Source organism: Penaeus japonicus, unplaced genomic scaffold, assembly GCF_977035675.1.
Source record: "Penaeus japonicus unplaced genomic scaffold, GWHDUDI00000001_assembly GWHDUDI00000015, whole genome shotgun sequence".
Lineage (NCBI taxonomy): Eukaryota > Metazoa > Arthropoda > Malacostraca > Decapoda > Penaeidae > Penaeus > Penaeus japonicus.
The window spans coordinates 989,362-1,006,861 of NW_028234417.1; the positions used below are offsets into that span (position 1 = coordinate 989,362).

Below are 17,500 nucleotides of genomic sequence, written 5' to 3' on the forward strand. Positions count from 1 at the left end.
TATATAATATGTATATATGAAACAAAATCATAGTGGATAATGTGTATCATTGATGGATTACCAACTGGTATTACTCTTAACACACAAGAATATGGCCGATACAAATGGAGTGTTGAAAATCCTCACACGTTTTACTACATAGATGACAATTAGACACACTGTGTATATTTTGCTGACTTGAAAAAATTGACTACCACAATTGTTTTTTACCATCATAAATCACAAAAGGAGATATTAGTTAACTTATATTAAAAACTGATATGATATTAATTAACTTATATTGAAATTTGACAGGTAATATTAAGGAGAATGAATGCTAACCCTAGTGACTATGAGACATAGAGAAGAAACAAAAATAAAGAAATCAGGAGGGCAGCAATACTCAAAAAGATCAACTGTGAAGTAATGGAATCCTGTTCTTACCATCATTTACATCATGATAGTAAATATGAAATACAAAAGCCATTTTTTATCATGTACTCCATTTGCAATTTTGGTGTCAAAAACTTCAGAGCTCAATTTAAAAGAATTCAGTGAGATAATGACCATTTTGTAAATGATGATTATCTGTTCTGTTTAAAAGTTAGAATCATGAAATAAAGATTAAATAGTGCTATAAGACCAGTCATCAATACATCACTTGGAAAATACTTGAATATCAACAGATTGTGCAAGCTGTGCATAAACAGAAAGACCTTTTGCTTCTCAGTTAGATAAAAGATTTGCTGGCGTAAAACACGCATTTTTTTTTCAGACGCCATGAATTCACCCTGCATCTAATATGCCAGAATTATAGAAGCTTGTAGCACCAGACAAATAATTAGCAGGTAGATCATCTGTCATTAGAGTCTACTGAACAAAATGTTAGCTTGGTAACAATATTATAATAGTTACAGAACATAATTTATATCCTAGCAAGACTGTGTCATACGTCATAATCAAAGACAAAGTAATAACTATATTATAGACTGACAAAGCTCAGAACTTCTCTCATGCACAGCCAAGACAAGTTATTGGTACATTATTAGTGTTATTTACCCTAACTGCTTTACTGAAAATGAGAAATCTTTCTAGAAAAGACAAGGAAAATTTCAAAACTCATTTCTATGTACACCGAGTTGCTCAATCACAGAACATCAGACCAGATATGCATTTGCGTTACTTTTTCTTTTCTTTTCTTTTTATAACCAAATTAAACAAAACACTGCTATTTTGTTTGTGGCCGAGTTATGATACTACAGCCTGATGATTTGCTGTTTCTTGCAGTAAAAGATTTTTTTTTTTTTTTTTAACTGATGCAAAATTAACCCATCCCCGACGGGGGAATTCTAGCCTTGAATGTCCAAATGCCGGGGCGTTCGAATTATTAGGCCTAAATCGATTGAATGGCTGGCATAATACTGTGCCGCCCGGCCACTGGGCTTTTGAATGCGCGGTACACATGCTGTACCACCCGTTCTGTGTGGGTTAAGACACAAGACAAGTTAAATCTATTTTACCTAAAGTTGACAAGATTTTCTTAAAATTTCCTTCTTTGACTCTTAAAGTCAAATATCAAATTTAGTGATGTTCAGGTATCAAAACTCCACAGGAAACCAGAAAATGTTTCAGATGTCTTTGAATATCATGCAGATATTGTAGATTCCAAAACTACAAGTCATTTTCTTACATAAATTGAATTAGAGTAGATAAAAACATTTGTTTATTGCATTTCTGCATCATATAAGATGGCACAGCTTTAGGGGTTAAAATCAGGATGAAATGTCAAGAAAAAAAGGTTTCAGTATGCAGGTGCACTTGTATGGCAGCAAATATATGATTTGCTATATCAAGCAATGGCTTTATCAACAAAGCTAAACCCCTTAACAGCAGATGATGTGATGTTCATGTCGTGGTATAGCTGTTGTTCCTACCAGAGGACGTTAACATTTCATCATGGCTTTGTCAGGCTTCACGCTGGGTGATCTGGCATGTTGCGGCTGATCACTGCTTCAGCTTCTCTATAGCCCAGGGTGCTAGGTTTGTGTGCTGTGAAATAGCTCAGTAAGATAACCAAGTGAAGCCAAATTGCCCCCATTGTTAACAAGTTAAATCAGTTGAATTAATTAAGTCTTTTGATTAGAAAAATGATAGAAAAAAAAGACAAGGTACTGGACTTTATGTCATCATGCTCTGCCTTCAGTCACACACTTCTCCACACAGTGTAAAGTCAAAGACAGGTCAGAATTCTAGGAGATGCTCAAAGGGGCTAATGACATTTTTAAACATCCAATTAACCCATTCGCGCTGGATGACGTGCTGACATGTTTCGTGGTTTTCGGGTCAGACACCGGCTACGAGATATTTGGTCAAGGCTGCCGCTCGGGGTGAGCGAGCAGACAGTCCAGGCTCGCGGCTAGTGTGCCGGAGAATCCCTAGGTGTTAGGCTTATGCGTTCAAAAACCTCAGTATTCTGACCATTCAGAGCCGGAATAGCCCCAGCATGAATGGGTTAAAGACCCAAGAACTTTTACTGCCATAGAGTTGCTGTCAGTCATATAATTTCTTTTATAATGTTTAACAAATTTATATGAAAATCATCAACAATGCCACATAACATACTAGGAGGAAATTAAAGCCTTTTATTTGCAGAAAAATTTACTTCACATCTTTAAAACATAAATGCATGTTACATACAAGAACCTGATACAATTCCATTTCCTTACAATACAAATCTGGAGCTGTAATTTCAACATTGTGAATGGATAAAAAATAAAAAAAAATCATTCACATTTATCAATTAGCATTTTTTAATAAACGTCATTATGTCATACTGAATAAAAAAAATAATAATAATTTGCAAGCAGGGAAGTTGAGAGGTCATACACTGAAGATAATTATCTACTTATTCATTTAAATTGATTTATATATAAATTATATATATATATATATATATATATATATATATATATATATATATATATATATATATATATATATATATATATATATATATATATATATATATATATATATATATTTGTATGAATATATATAATGTTTTTATCATCTTCGAAAATAAAGGTTGAGCAGAAAGTATTGTGATCTTTCTATGAGTTTAATTTCAAAGTGAAGCTACTGTTAAATAAGGTACTCCCCATATGTACAATGTGTCGTGCATTCTACAAATGCTCAGCACTTTCTATTTAACCAGCCTATGAACCCATTCGGTTTTGCTCATAAATCCTGATGTTCATAACCACGTCAGCTTCTTTGGGAGTGAGGAGCGTCACACCCTGTTCAGCCAAGGCCTTCACTGGTGAGATGACAAGGCTGAACGCATCTTGGTCATCGCGCCACATACGTATGGTGTCCCTCAGGAGAAAGGCCGTTGCATGCGGTAAGGTGAGCAAGATCACCGATTCCTTGACTCTGGTGGAAAAAGGGAGAGTAAAATAAAGACGTGCTAAGAAATAGTCTGAAATTGTAACTTATTAGGTTTCTGAAGTGAAAACAGTCAACTGAAGCTAATGTTACCTGTTTTACTTTTCATACAAACAGAGCGTATTTAGGAATATAGTTATACAGCAACTTATCTTTAAAGAATAATGAAATTAAAAAATACATAAATTAAAAATAATAATTAAAACAGAGGATAGACCAAGGAAAGATAATAAAAAAAGTGTAGCTTCAACTTATTGTTCTGACTGATCATAAATTTAGATAAATACTCCATGATAGTAATATTCCCTATATAGAATTAAGTCCGACTTACTATCATCAACTCTTCACCACAAACTCATAATCCTACTAACTTACCACAGGACTTTAGACATAGAAACCATAAACACACCATCTTAGGAAACCAAGATGGTGTTTTGGATATTTCACTGCAACTGTTAGCAGGAGTGCATGTATACAGGCATTGGGCAGTGTGGTTTTGTTTTATTCACTTCACACACACACACATGGATCCTTAACCCATTCACGCCGGTTGACGTGATAGCACGTATTGTGGTTTTCGCGTCAGACGCCCTGGACGCGCTATGAGGGGAAGCCGTGCGCTCGGGTAGAGCGAGCGGGCAACCGAGGCTTGCGGCTTGTGCGCCCGAGAATCTCGAGGCGTTAGGCTTATGCGTTCGAGAACCCCGGTATTGCGACCGCGCAAAGCCGGAACTGCCCCGGCGTGAATGGGTTAAGGAGTAAATCACCATGGAATCAATGACCAGGTCTGCATGAATCCACATATTTACCAGATTCCTTGAATTTTTGGGAAAAAAGGTTTTATTCCTATTGCTATTATGATTGTCATTAACACAGCTATAATAGTGATGTTGATAATAATAATAATAGTACTAATAACATCATTAACCTGTTGCAGATGGGGATACATTTACTTGACTAGTCCCAAGGCCGGGCAGTAGTGCCACCTGTGAGGCACCCCAGATGGGTTTTATTCCAGAGCAAGGAAGCTTTACCTAACCTATCGCAAATTTTCGTGTTCACTCATTATAATACTAGAACAATATTTGCATTCATCCTTTTTTGTATTTTACTATATTGCGAACCTTACATAAGATCCATATCAGCTCATTTTGTTCTTTAGACCCACTGTAATGGACATATTAACCCATTGCGGATGGGGTGCCTACCAACCTAATTGGTTGTCAGGGCAGGCGGTCTACAACACTAGTGGCACCGGTTAAAAGTTAGAAGGACAGGAGAAGGGTTTTCTCCACCCTCTGGGTAGTGCAGACTAGCCCAAACAATATTTTTCCATAAATACATCATAAAAGGGCTGGTTTGGGCTGACTATAGAACCCTGTAGCTCTGGAGCTAACACCGTTACAGCCATAATACTTCAAGACTGTGTGCAAGCTTCAACTGAGAGCAGATCCCGATGTCGTGTCATGTACACATTGACTCCCGTCTTTTAGGCCTAATCGGTGCCGACATGTAAGTCATGACACCCGTACGTAATGGGTTTAAAGGTTTATGGGAGGCTACAAAGCAATTCTTTGTGCTTACGATTGCCAGTGCCATACTAGCACAGGGTCACATTGCAGACACTGAACCTGGTCTGGATCACCTTTCTCTTTTCATTCTACCTGCACATACTGCACTGCCTGTACTTTAGAACTTGAGGTCGGCATCTTGGTACATGCTTTGTTTTCTACTGGATCTAGGGGAGAGTTGTGCCATCAATATTTGGGATTTTGAACTAAATGTACCATGAGGACTATCGACACATACGCCATTACGCCCACCATTGGGCCAAAAACTCGTGTTACATGAATGTCATACCACCTGTCCACAATGAGTTAATGATAATAATAGTATTACTTCTTTTTCTCTGATCCCAAAATTTGAAGGAATGAGATAAAAAGGCGAGGTAAGGTAAGCCTATCAATTGGTTTCTTGGTGACTGCACATGTGGTATTATCTTGACTAAATAAAAATAAAAAACAAAAGTACATTCAAAAAGATGACAGCTCATTTGTACAGACTGATGTCTATTTGAGTTGTGAATGACTGTAAAGCATTTTTTCATGCAAGACATACATAGCTTAGTCTTTTCTTTTTTTCCCACAAGGTATATTTAAATCAAAAAGGTTAGAGTACATTATTGTCCACTTACAATTTAAAGAAATTTTCTGGTTTCTGTGTAAATTCTCCAAAGATTGGGAATAAGCCACGTGTCATGTCAAACTTGAACTGAGCAGCACCAGTATCACTGAACCGTGTCTGGAGAATGACCTCTTCATACACGTACTGTTGATGAAACAAATAACCTGAATATTATTTAGAATAATAAATAAAAGAATAAAAAATAAATAAAAAAAAGCTTTATATAACTATATTGCAATCAGTATGTCAATGACAATTAATTACATGACTGGAAGGAATAATTCTTAAGGATAATACACTTGTTGCTTGGAAAGTCCATTAACAGGTGAAAAGCAAATGGCATAAACAGCATTACGCAAAACCCTACCTTGTTGAGCGTATCTGCAACAATCTTCCATAACTGTGTGAAAAGAGGAGTTGCTAGTACATCTCTGAGAGCATGAAGATGTCTTGCTAGCACCTCCAACAGAGGGCAAATACTAGGGCTTGGATCTGTTATTTTGTTGGAGTCTAGCAGTGCCTTCGGGTTTGTGGTATAGAACCACTTGTCCTTCCGGTACGGCTGGCTCCGAGCACGAACTTCAGTGAATACGTAGCTGGCAAGAGTGCGAACCATCTCTCCCTGGATATGGGTATATAAGTCAACTGTGCTGTCAAATACTGAGCCCGACACCTCTGCTAGTTGCGCAGCTGACGGTACTTCTGTGTTGACGTTGAGTGAATCTAAAGCATCCTGTGGAAGACCATTACGTAAATCTTAGGAGTTGATATGTATCTTATTGTATCATAATTGATATATTAATAGACCACTATGACTTTTTAGTTCTTTATAATATAGCCAAATAAGTAGATAGATAGACAGATAAATTGGTAAGTATTGACACAAATGGATATAGATAAGAAAGATATAGACATATATTAATAGAAATATGAACAATTATATTTATAAATCTATGTATAAACAAAGAGAGACATCCTATTTTTTCAAGCTACCTTATTTCTTCATTAAGGCCATTTACTGTTGAAATGCAAAACAATCTAATTTTCCTGGGCTGGGCACCTTAAGATATCATGTTTTCTATTATTTTCCAGACCTATGGTATGCTATATCAGTCTGTTTTTTATATATTTGCAAAGTGATACTAATTAACATTTGGTATAATACAGGTTTTGGAAAAAAAAAAAAAAAAAAAAAAAAAAAAGTGATCCTTACAATAATCTTCCCGCTCTCAGCTAACCCTTCTGCAAACTATGCATTACAATAAACTGCATGTATAAAAGTCACTTTTAATACATATAATATTTTGACTATATATAAAAGCAATTCTTTCCAAACAAATAAATCCACTTCTGGTTTACCTGTCTGGCCAAGACCTCAGGTGCGACCGTCGTGTTCAACAGGGAAACATCTGGCGAGTGGAAGGTGAAAGACGAAGGATCATCTGGTGATGTGGACCTTGCTGTCTCGTAGCCAGCTAGAGCTGCTGTGGTCTGGTCCTGGATGTGGCTGAACTGTTCTCTATAATACTGCATCTCCACAAAGAACTAGAATAAGCGCAAAAGTACATAGATGTAGATATCAATTTTGTTTGATGACTATCTGAATTATGAACGTGAATGAAAATCGGAAAGAGTTTCAACTGATTCCAATGATGCCTTATGCTCAGGTTAGCAAATATCATGACCATTTACTTTATATTCTTTGTAATAAAAACTCAAAAATGTTATAAAAATTACCATACGTGTGATTGACAGCTTTTAAAATATATTTATATCAATATTTTTACTTTGTACTACAAAATACAATTAAGAACAAACAAAAACAAAAACATGCTCAAATCTTTCAAATCAGTTCAACAATAATTAAATCCATAAAATGAATTAATAAAGCTGACGAATGAAGCTGCAAGATGTTGGACACATTCTGAGTTTCACTTCCAAGCCACACGAAACTCACTGGGAGATCAGCCCAGTCGTTGAGAGTTGTAGCAATGTGATGCACAGTGTTAAGAATAGCTGGGTAGTGCGAGGTTAAGGGGTCTTGTCTCTCGCTCTTCATCACCTGCAACACTCTCACTCGAAAATCATCCAGGAGTTCAAGTTGCAGCTCCAGAAACTGTAATCTAGAAAACCACCGGAGATTAGTGTATGTATCATTCATCATTCCTATTACTTAGTCTAAAGAAAGTTTCAAATAAAAAAATATACATATCATTGCACAAAGTCTAAATAAACCAAAATCCATAATTCATCTAGTATATTCTGTGACAGTGAACGCAGACCTTCAAAAGAGTACGGGTTCCATACCTATGTCCCGGCTGGGGGAGTCTTTTATAGCGATCGGTAATGCCCTGCAGAAGAAGGATGAGCTGTTCCCCACAGTGTGCCGCTTCTCCACCCTCCATTGCAAGCCATGCACCGTCGTCAGACACAAACTCATCCATTAACTCCAGAGCAACTGAAAATTTGCGATATGTTTCAGCAACTGTTCACTATCAAAAGAAACGTTGAGTATTTTAAAATGTTATATACAATTTTACACTCTTATCATGATTTTTGGAAATTTAATCATTTCATTTCAGTACAGTTTACTTTTGAAAAAAAATAGTATTGACAAAATAAACTAATCAGTTTTACTGCTAAAGCTTCATTACTCACACTTCCTCTCAATCTGTATCCAACGCGCAAAATTTTGGCCCTGTGTGAGCACCGACAGGACAGACGGCTGGGAAGCTGGATAATAATAAGTCAGGCTTATTTCACGTTCAAAGTTCAAAGTCTCCTGGACAGTGCTACAAAAGAGGTCGTCGTCGTACTGCACTTCTGGGAGATCAGAAGCCAACTTGAGGACCAAAAGACGCACCAGACCTCTCATAAACTCCACCTGAAAGTGTAAAAATCCTAGACAATGTACATCAACACAATATGTCCATATAGCACATAATTCATAATAACACAATAATGCTTGTTGTATACTTTTTCATAAACTTCTTTTTTACAAAGATCACAAAAGCATATTGAACAGTTAAAAAAAATTTGCATCTTAAGTACATTTCCAAACCTTCTTACCTTAGCAGAAGTATTCTGATATCCATATCTATTGAGAACTTGTTGGATCCTTGTGTTTAGGAAACTTTCATGAGCTGAGACCCACTTCAGAACTTGTGTAAAGTACCACTCAGGATTTTCTCTGCTGTTTGTGGCTTTGTTTCCACTGAAGTGATAGAAAAAGCGAACCTATTGGGAGTAAGAAAGAAAATGTGAAGGGCTTTTTACATGAATTAGGGGGGAAAAGGCTAATAAAATTCACAATATCTACAAAATATGAGCAATTTAAGAGAATGTCATACTGGAAATCATATGCATTTGTGTGTCTACAAAATGTAATATCACCTAGGCCTCTTCCCTTCAGAAGCGAAGAAAATATAGAGAAAATACATTTGTAAATGCATCAACATCAGATTTCAAGAGAAGCACACAGCCTCACCTCCAGTGGTCTCACAAGTAGCTGCACAGGTAACAACGGAGGTTCAAAATCTGCTACCACAGCTGGTGACATAATGGACAACTCACGCTGTCTGGCACTTGCCTTTGCTATTTCTTCTGCAATTAAACAAAACATTTTTAGTATCCAATGTTTTCTCCATGGAAAAGGAAAAAGATACAGATATGCCCTCTCACACCTTAGACTCTGATCATAAATCAACCCAGTTTGGTTATGTAGATGAGATGATATAGATAAAAATACAATACAGAATACAGTAAAGTGTGTACAAAGATTGAGAGAAACAAAGCCTACTTCTGTACTTTAATCTTAGTTCTTACATTGTCATGTCTATCTCCTGTTATATTTGTATTTGTATATTCTTCTGTTTATTAATCTATTCATCTATATCAATCAAAAGCAGTTTATGCAAAGGAATAAAATATATTTGTTGCTGTGTGGATGAGACACGTGATTTGAAACATATGAAAGTTATTGATTCTAGGATTAGTCTAGAATCAATATAGACACAGAGAAGTTCACTTTTCAAAATGATGTAATATTCTCATGAGTTTTATCCCAGTATGAGAACTTGATTTCTCAAGATATACACTCTCTTAGGAATCTTACAAGTTAACAGAAAACCACTAATTAATATATATATATATATATATATATAATATATATATATATATATATATATATATATATATAATATATATATATATATATATATATACATGTATATATATATATACATACATATAGTTACCTGGGAGAGTAATTTGCAGAAGATATTGAGTGAGGGTACAGAGCCTTTGAATAGACTCTGGTGACGCTGGAGTCTGGTGCACATTAGAGTTCGAACTCGTAAAAGGCCATTTGATTGCCTTCAGTACATCTTCAAATTCACTGAAAAAAAGAATAGGCATTCATATGAACACAAATATACAAAAAATTACAAACTACAATCTAAAAGACATCTATATCTACCTATACATTCACACTCAAATTCACATTTCAACAAAAAAATTCCAATAATAACCAAATCTTTCTAAATAAACTTCAGCTTCCCTAAAATCAGGTACAAGTTTACAATACAGTCCACGGAAAATACCCACCTTGTAAACCTTTGCGTGAACACTTGATGCCAATGGAGAAGAGTGTTGGTAACAAAAGCAACAAGATTGGAGCACTTGGATTCCTGGATCAGCTTGGCTTTATCTCTCAGACGACTATAACCAAGCAGAGCCTGACCCTCCGCACCTATATGTAATGAGGTTTCTATCTCTTTGCTGAAAAGAGAAAGTATACAGAAAGGAATGTTACATGCTCATATAACTGTATGTAGTGTACAACTCATAATTTCATTGCGCTTTACAACTGACAACTGAATTCTCCACTTTTCAGGAGTACAGCATAGTTAGGCAATTTGATATATGTATATGTATATATATATATATATATATATATATATATATATATATATATATATATATATATATATATATATATATTTTTTTTTTTTTTTTTTTTTTTTTTTTTTTTTTTTTTTTTTTTTTTTTTTTTTTTTACAAACTTATTGACAACTAATACATAATACTAATACACCCTACAACAAATCTAAACATGTGATAAGTACTGAAAAATACAAGGAAACCAAGGTGAGTACAATCTATACACTGTACAGCTCAATTATCATACAATTTCTATACCATTTTGGAGAATATGCCACACATGAAAATGTATGCTTGTGCTTCCTAAATTTGAGCAGCCAAATGTCATACTCATCTTAAAGAACTTGATGAGTAGTGTTCAAATCAATCCACTAACCTTTGTTCATCAACGGCATTTACAACCTGCTGGTACACCTGAACGCGTTCCAGCTCTCGTACTTTGCGGACTCCAGGTCCTATTTCTTCTAAAAGTTTCCCCACTTTTTTATTATGCTGTGCAACCTAAAAAAGATATGAGCAAAAAAAAAAGATATACATATATATAAAAATCATAACCAATTTAAGGCAAGATTTAGGTAAAAAGTTATCACCACTGAACATTTGAAAAAAAAATAAAAATAAAATAAATAAATAAAAATAAATAAATAAATAAATAAAATACAAGGACAAGGTTTAGATAAGAGTCATCATTTTTTTTTTTCTTATGACTATTATATCAATATTAAACTAACAGCAATTTTGCTATTAGATATGCGATGAACAATTCAAACTCATACTGAGCCCCTCACAATTCACCAAAGAACTTGCAAAAGAAAAAAAATCTTGCTTATGTTCATAATAGTGATAATCTCAAAATATAAAGTTATAATAATAGTTATAGTTACAATGATAACAGTATTAGTAATAATGATGATGATGATGATAACACTAATATTTAAAATAATGTTAATAATAATAACAATGATGATGATGATGATGATAATAATAATAATAATAATAATAATAATAATAATAATAATAATAATAATAATAATAATAATAATAATAATAATAATAATAATAATAATAATAATAATAATAATGATAATGTTAATATTAATATTAATAATAAAAAAAAAAACAATAATAATCATAATTATAATAATGATAATAATGAAAGTAGCATCTATAATAACGATAACAATAACAATGGCAATGGCAATGATGATGACAATAATAATAATAATAAAAATAATGATGATAGTATTAAGTAATATATAATATAATAAGAACAACAATATCTGTAACACCTGTAATTTCAGTTGGTCACATTCCTCTTTCATTTTTTCCTTCTTCTTCAGCGCTTCATCAGCAGCTTTCACAGCCTTTGTGATCTTGTCTGGTGCCTCGGTAGTTGCAAAGCGCAGCTGAAAATCGAGACCAAATCAAATTCTAAATGCCCATTTAAATAATACACCTATACTTCTCTTTTTACTTCCTTTCAAAGCATGTTCAATTCACAGATCCATCTGGTGTCCATAAAACTTACCCTCTTCTCTAGTTCCTCCTTTGTTTTGGTCAGCTCCTTCACCAACCCAGATGCCTTTTCTAGACACCTTAGGTCATTTCCAAAGACAGAGTTCAACTGCTGTACCACTTTGAAATTGACCTCCTCTTGGTCAACCAGGAAGTGGAAGCTGTCATCTAAATGCATTGTACCCATCTTTGTGATCTGACTGTGACTTTGTGGTACTTCCTTTCAATTTTTTATGGTCAGTATTCTGGTAGCTCGATGAGGGATACCTATAATGGTGCCTTCTGACAATTTCTTTACCTGTGGCTAAGAAATGGTCAGCAACTTAATCTGCTTGCTTTGGTAACCATGGAAATGATCTCTGCAACTGGAATGCAAGCCAGCAACAAGAGAACAAAGCTGTCACAGCACCAGCGTGGATTCTACTAGTCCAGCTTGCTTTGGTCACTAAGCTGATCCTCTGGCTTCAGCAGCCCTAAAGCATAAGTGAACTTTTCTACGTTTCTGATACCTCCAAATCTCAGGAACAGATAAAGTGAATCCTTGGGGTTTGAAAACCTTAACAAATGCACGTATATATCTGACGGAATATCAGAAGTGTCTGCTATTGGTACCAGATCGTCTATGGGGATGATGATGTCCTTGCGGTTCCCCCAGAAGGTAAGGTGAGACACTTTCACAGTATCTTTACTGGCACTGAAATAAATGTGACCGACTGTCCTGCGGAAAATTTCTCCCATAACAAAGAGCATAACAAATGCAAGTCCACCTAATGCAGCGGTAGCAGCAAATATTTGAGTGCTCAGTACCCCATTGTAAGCCAGTGAGCCAACAGCAGGCACAGCAAATCCACAAACTGCGGTCTGATAGATTTTCAGTCTGCAAATTGCACGCGCTTGTACAATATAGGGGAACTTGTATATCATTTGATAATCTTCCACATCCCTTGCTATTTTTTTCTTATCTACATTTGAAAGGTCTTTGGTGCTTAGAGCAGCTGCAGAGGTAAACAACAGCTGGGAATTGAACGGCTTCCTAGGAAGTGATGCTGCACGATGTGTTGAGATTATTGCTGCTCCTCTTCTGCATGTCTGTCTTGCGATGGCCACACCAAGCATTGCATAGATCTGTAAAGGTTAAACTATGAAGAATCTACTAAAGCTTGGTACTACTTCAGGTTATCAATATGATGAATACTATGATAGTTAAAAACATTCAATAATTTTACTAATCTTATATATCATGTCTAGTTAGTGAGCGAGTTAGATAGGTTAACACAGATAGGACAGATTGGGACTGTGAGTGAGGGAGATACTACGATACCAGAGATCAGTGATAGGATTCTAGTAGACTATATTACTGTGATCTTTTCTATGAGACTGTATTAAGTGATACTATTTTAGTCTGTTTAGACTTTTTTTCAGTTTTCTGATATGTTTTAGTTTGGATTCCGATGTGTCGTTTTTGTTGAGATATTATCTCTTGATTTGTAGATTTATCATTTGCGGAGGGTCGGTATGCGAAGTGGTTAGAGCATCGGACTTGATTTGACGAAGATTGGGGTCGAGCGTTCGATTCCCGGCCTGGTGAGCTATGTTCCGTGGGCAAGATCGTGACGCGATGGCGACATGGGGTGTATATCACATTTGGTGGGATGATTTAACCAAACCATGAGTCTTGTAGGCTGTGAGGGGGGGTTCCGGCCTGATCAGAGGGGTGTGGCACTTACGGAGGACTGGGCGTTATGTGTTGGCGGTTTTTTTTTTATTTTAATTAATTATTTTAATAAAAATATGGGGGGTGTGAGTGCTAGTGTGTGTGCGTGTGTGTGTTGAACACGTGTGTGTGAGTGTGTGTGTGGGTTTGTGTGGGTGGGAGTCTGTATGTGGGGAATGTAATCATCGTTGACTACTGTCTGCGTTTGTAAATTTACTGATTATCTCTATTTATTAATACTGTAATATATATATGTATAATATCTATAAATATCTATAATCCATATTCTATATCTAAACAAAAACAAATATAATATATATATATATGTGAAGTGATAGTGGGGTGTGTAGTTGTAGTGTAGGTGAGGTGTAAGTGTAGTTTCGTGGGTGTGAAGTGTGAGTGTGTTGGTGTGTGTGATGAGCTGGTGTCTTGAGTGTGTGTTGGGTGCTCGTGTGTAGTAGTGTGTGTGTGTGTGTGGTGACGGAGTGTCGGTGTTGAGGTGGTGTGAGTATGGGTGTGTGTTGTGTGTTGAGTAGTTTTGTCGTGGCTTTGCTTGTAGTATGTGTGTGTGTGAGTGTGGGGGGGGGGGGGGGGGGAGGGGTGGGGGGGGGGGGGGGGCGGGGGGGGGGGGGGGGGGTGGTTGTGTGGTGAGTAGTGTGTGAGTGTGTGTTGTGTGTATGTAGTGGGTGTGTGTGTGTTGTTGTGTGTGTTGTAGTGTGTTGCCTGTGTCGTAGAGTATGTGTTGAGTTTGTGTAGTGTAGTTGTGTGGTGTAGTGTCGTGTTCAGTGTTGTGTGTTGTGCTTTAGTTGTGTGTGTAGTTTGGTCGCGCAGTGTGGGTGCTTCGTGTAGCTAGTGCTGTGTTGTATGGTGTGTCTATGGGGGGGTGTGTGGTGTTGTGTGTATCGTGTATAGTCGTGTGGTGTTGTGTGTGCTGTATGTGCTGTGTGTGTGATTTAGTTTTTCTTTATGTGTGTGTGTGTATGTGTGTGTGGTGTGTATGTGTAATGAGTGTTGTGCTGTGTGTGTTCGTGGTGATGTGGGTGTGAGTACTGTGTGTGTGTGTGAGTGTTATGTGTCGTGTGTGGAGATACGTGTGATTGCTGGAGTGTGTGAGTCTTCGTGTGTTGTTGTGTGTCGTGTGTGTGTTTCGTGTGTAGTGTGTGTGAGTGTGTGTTTTGGGAGTAGTGTGTGGTTGTGTGTGTGTGGTGGTTGTGTGTGTGTGTAGTGTGTGAGTGTGTGTGGTTGTCGTAAGTAGTTTGCTTAGTAGTGTGTGTGTGTAGTGTGTGTGTGTGTTGGTTGATGTGGTTGTGTTGTGTGTGGTTGTGTGTGTCGTGTGTAGTGTGTGTTGTGTTAGTGTTCTGTTTGTGTTTGTGTGTGTGTGTGCTGTGATGTGTGTGTGTGAGTGTTTGTTTGGATTGGTGTGAGTGGTTTGTTGTTGATGAGTGTGATTTGAGCTTGTGTGTAGATATTGTTTGTCGTGTGTGTGTGGAGTTGTGTGTCGTGTGTGAGTTGTGTGTGTGTTTGTGTGTGATGATATGTGCTGTGTGTTTGTTGTGTATGGTGTGTGTGGTTGTGGTGTAGTGTGTGTGTAGTGGGTGTGTGCTGTGCTGTCGATGTGTGTTGTGTAGTGTGTGGTGTGTGGATTGAGTGTTGGTTGATGAGTGTGTGTGTGGGTGGTTGTTTGTGTGGTTGTGTGTGTGTATGTGTGTGTGTGTCGCTGTGTGTCGAAGTATGGTTGTGGTGAGTGTGTGTGTTTGTGAGGTTGTGTTGTGTGGTGTGTCTTTTGTGATGTGTCGTGTGTTTGAGTGGTGTGAGTTTGTGTGTGTGTGAGTGGTCGTGTGTGTGTTCTGTGAGTGAGTTGGTTGTGGTGGTGTGGTATGAAGTGTGTGTTTGAGTGGTTGTGTGAGTGTGTGTTTGTGTTCTTCAGGTTGATGTGTAGTCGGAGCTCTGTTTGTTTGGTGGTGTGTGTGCCTGCAGTGTGATTTGAGAAGTGTTTGTGTTTTGTGTGAGTGGAGTGCTGTGTGGTGGTGTGAGTGTGTGTGTGTGTGTGTGTGTTTTGTGTGGTGGTGTCTCTGTATCTGAGAGTGTACTCTGGGGGGGTGTGTGTTTGGTGTCTGGAAGAGTGTGGTGGTCGTGTGTATAGTGTGTGCGTTGTATGTGTGAGGTTGTGTGGTGGGTGGGCTGTGTGTGTAGATGTGTGTGTGTATTGTGAGCTGTGTGGTGTCGTGTGTTGTATGAGTGTGTGTTCGTGTGTGGGAGTGATTGTTAGTGTGTATGTGAGTGGTAGTGTTGAGTGCTGTGTTTCGAGTGTGTGTGTGTGTAAGTGTTCGTGTGGAACAGTGTGTGGTTAGTCGTGCTGTGTGTGTACGTCGTGTCTGTAGAGTGTGGTTGAGAGATGAGTTTATGATCGTGAGTGGTTTGGTGTCGTGTGTGGTCAGTGGAGTGTAAGGGAAAGGTTCTTGAGTGTGTGTATTGTAGAGAGAGTGTTTGTGAGGTATTGAGTGTGTGTGTGCTGTGGTAGTGTTTGTGGGTGAGAGTGTGTTTTAGAGTTGCTTGTTTATAGAATATGTTGTGTGTGTGTGGGTCGAGTAGAGAGTGTCTGTGTGAGTCGTTTGTGAGGGTGTACTCTTGTGTGGTGGTGATGTTGACAGTCTGAGTGTGTATTCGTGTGTGAGTGTGTGTGTCGCTGTCGTGAGTGTGTTAGAGATATAGCGGTTATGTGTGTGTTTGTGTGTGTGTGTGTGTTGTGTTTGTGTGTGGGTATGTGTATGTGGGTGTGTGTGTGGAGGTGTGTGTTGTGTGTGGGGGGTTGTGTGGTTTTGTGTTTTTGAGGTGTGTGTGTGTGTGTGTGTGTGTGTGTGTGTGTGTGTGTGGGGTGTGTGGGGGGGTGTGTGGGTGGGTGTGTGTGGGTGGGGTGTGGGGGTGGGGGGGGGGTGTGGGGGTGTGTTTGTGTGTGGGGGTGTGTGTGTGTGTGTTGGTTGTGTTGGGTGTGTTGTGTGTGTGTTTATGGTGTTTGTGTGTTTTTGGTGTGTTTGGTTAGGTGTGGTTTTTGGGTGTGTGGGGGTGTTGGTTGTGTGTTGGTGTGTTGTGTGTGTGGTGTGTGGTTGTGTGAGTTGGTGTGTGTGTGGGGGTTATGGGGTGTTGGGTGTGTGGGGTGGGGGGTTTGGTGTGTGGTTGGTGTGTGTGTGTGTGTGTGTGGTTTTTGGGTGTGTTGGTGGTGTGTGTGTGTTGGTGTGTGGTGGTGGGTTGGTGGTGGTGGTTGGTGGTGTGTTTTTGTGTTGTTGTGTGTGTGTTTTTGTGTGTGCTGTGTGTGTGTTTATGGGTGGGGTGTTGGGGGTTTTGTGTTTGTGGTGTTGTTGTGTGTGTTGTGTTGTGGTGTGTGTGTGTTTGTGTTGTTGTGTGGGGTTATGTGTTGTGGTGTGTTTGGTGGTGTGTTGTTGTGGTGTGTGGGTGGTTTGTGTGTTTTTGTGTTTGGGTGTTTGTTTTTGTTGTGTTTTTGGTGTTGTGTGTGTTGTGTGTTTGTGTGTGGTGTGTGTGTGTGTTGGTGTGGGGATGTGTTTTGTGTTGTGGTGGTGTGTTGTTGTGTTGGTGGGGGGTGTTTGGGTGGTGGGTGTGTGGGGGTTTGTGTGGTGGGTGTGTGGTGTGTGTGTGTTTGTGGGTGTTGGTGTTGGGGTGGTGTGTGGGTTGTTGGGTGTGTGGGTTTTGGTGTGGGGTGTGTTGGTG

General features: G+C 38.0%; 2 protein-coding genes across 2 annotated transcripts in view; both read right to left on the reverse strand.

The window, feature by feature from the left end:
* Positions 1-3,059: 3,059 nt before the first annotated feature.
* Positions 3,060-12,250, reverse strand: Rint1 (RAD50 interactor 1). The gene is made up of 14 exons (XM_043029774.2): positions 12,077-12,250; positions 11,838-11,954; positions 10,925-11,049; positions 10,213-10,386; positions 9,864-10,003; positions 9,095-9,210; positions 8,677-8,844; positions 8,266-8,491; positions 7,915-8,065; positions 7,565-7,730; positions 6,967-7,152; positions 5,975-6,340; positions 5,618-5,751; positions 3,060-3,411 (listed from the first exon to the last, which is right to left on the reverse strand). The coding sequence occupies exons 1-14, from the start codon at positions 12,248-12,250 to the stop codon at positions 3,195-3,197; spliced, it is 2,460 nt and encodes an 819-aa protein (XP_042885708.1). The 3' UTR covers positions 3,060-3,194.
* A 59-nt stretch (positions 12,251-12,309) lies between these two features.
* The window catches only part of LOC122261939 (transmembrane protein 186), a 9,525-nt gene continuing 4,334 nt past the window's right edge, over positions 12,310-17,500 (reverse strand). Inside the window, exon 2 of the mRNA XM_086544326.1 lies at positions 12,310-13,188. Coding sequence (XP_086400452.1) covers positions 12,487-13,188 — 702 coding nt within the window. The 3' untranslated portion in view covers positions 12,310-12,486. The remainder of the gene's footprint in view (positions 13,189-17,500) is intronic.

Bases quoted from the DNA above. Each gene is read 5' to 3' on its own strand.
- Rint1 (XM_043029774.2), bottom strand. From the start codon at position 12,250: ATGGGTACAATGCATTTAGATGACAGCTTCCACTTCCTGGTTGACCAA. The intron at 7,153-7,564 runs GTGAGTTTCGTG...CGCTTATTCTAG, and splicing joins ACGACTGGGCTGATCTCCCA to TTCTTTGTGGAGATGCAGTA. The intron at 5,752-5,974 runs GTAGGGTTTTGC...TTTCATCAACAG, and splicing joins TTGCAGATACGCTCAACAAG to TACGTGTATGAAGAGGTCAT.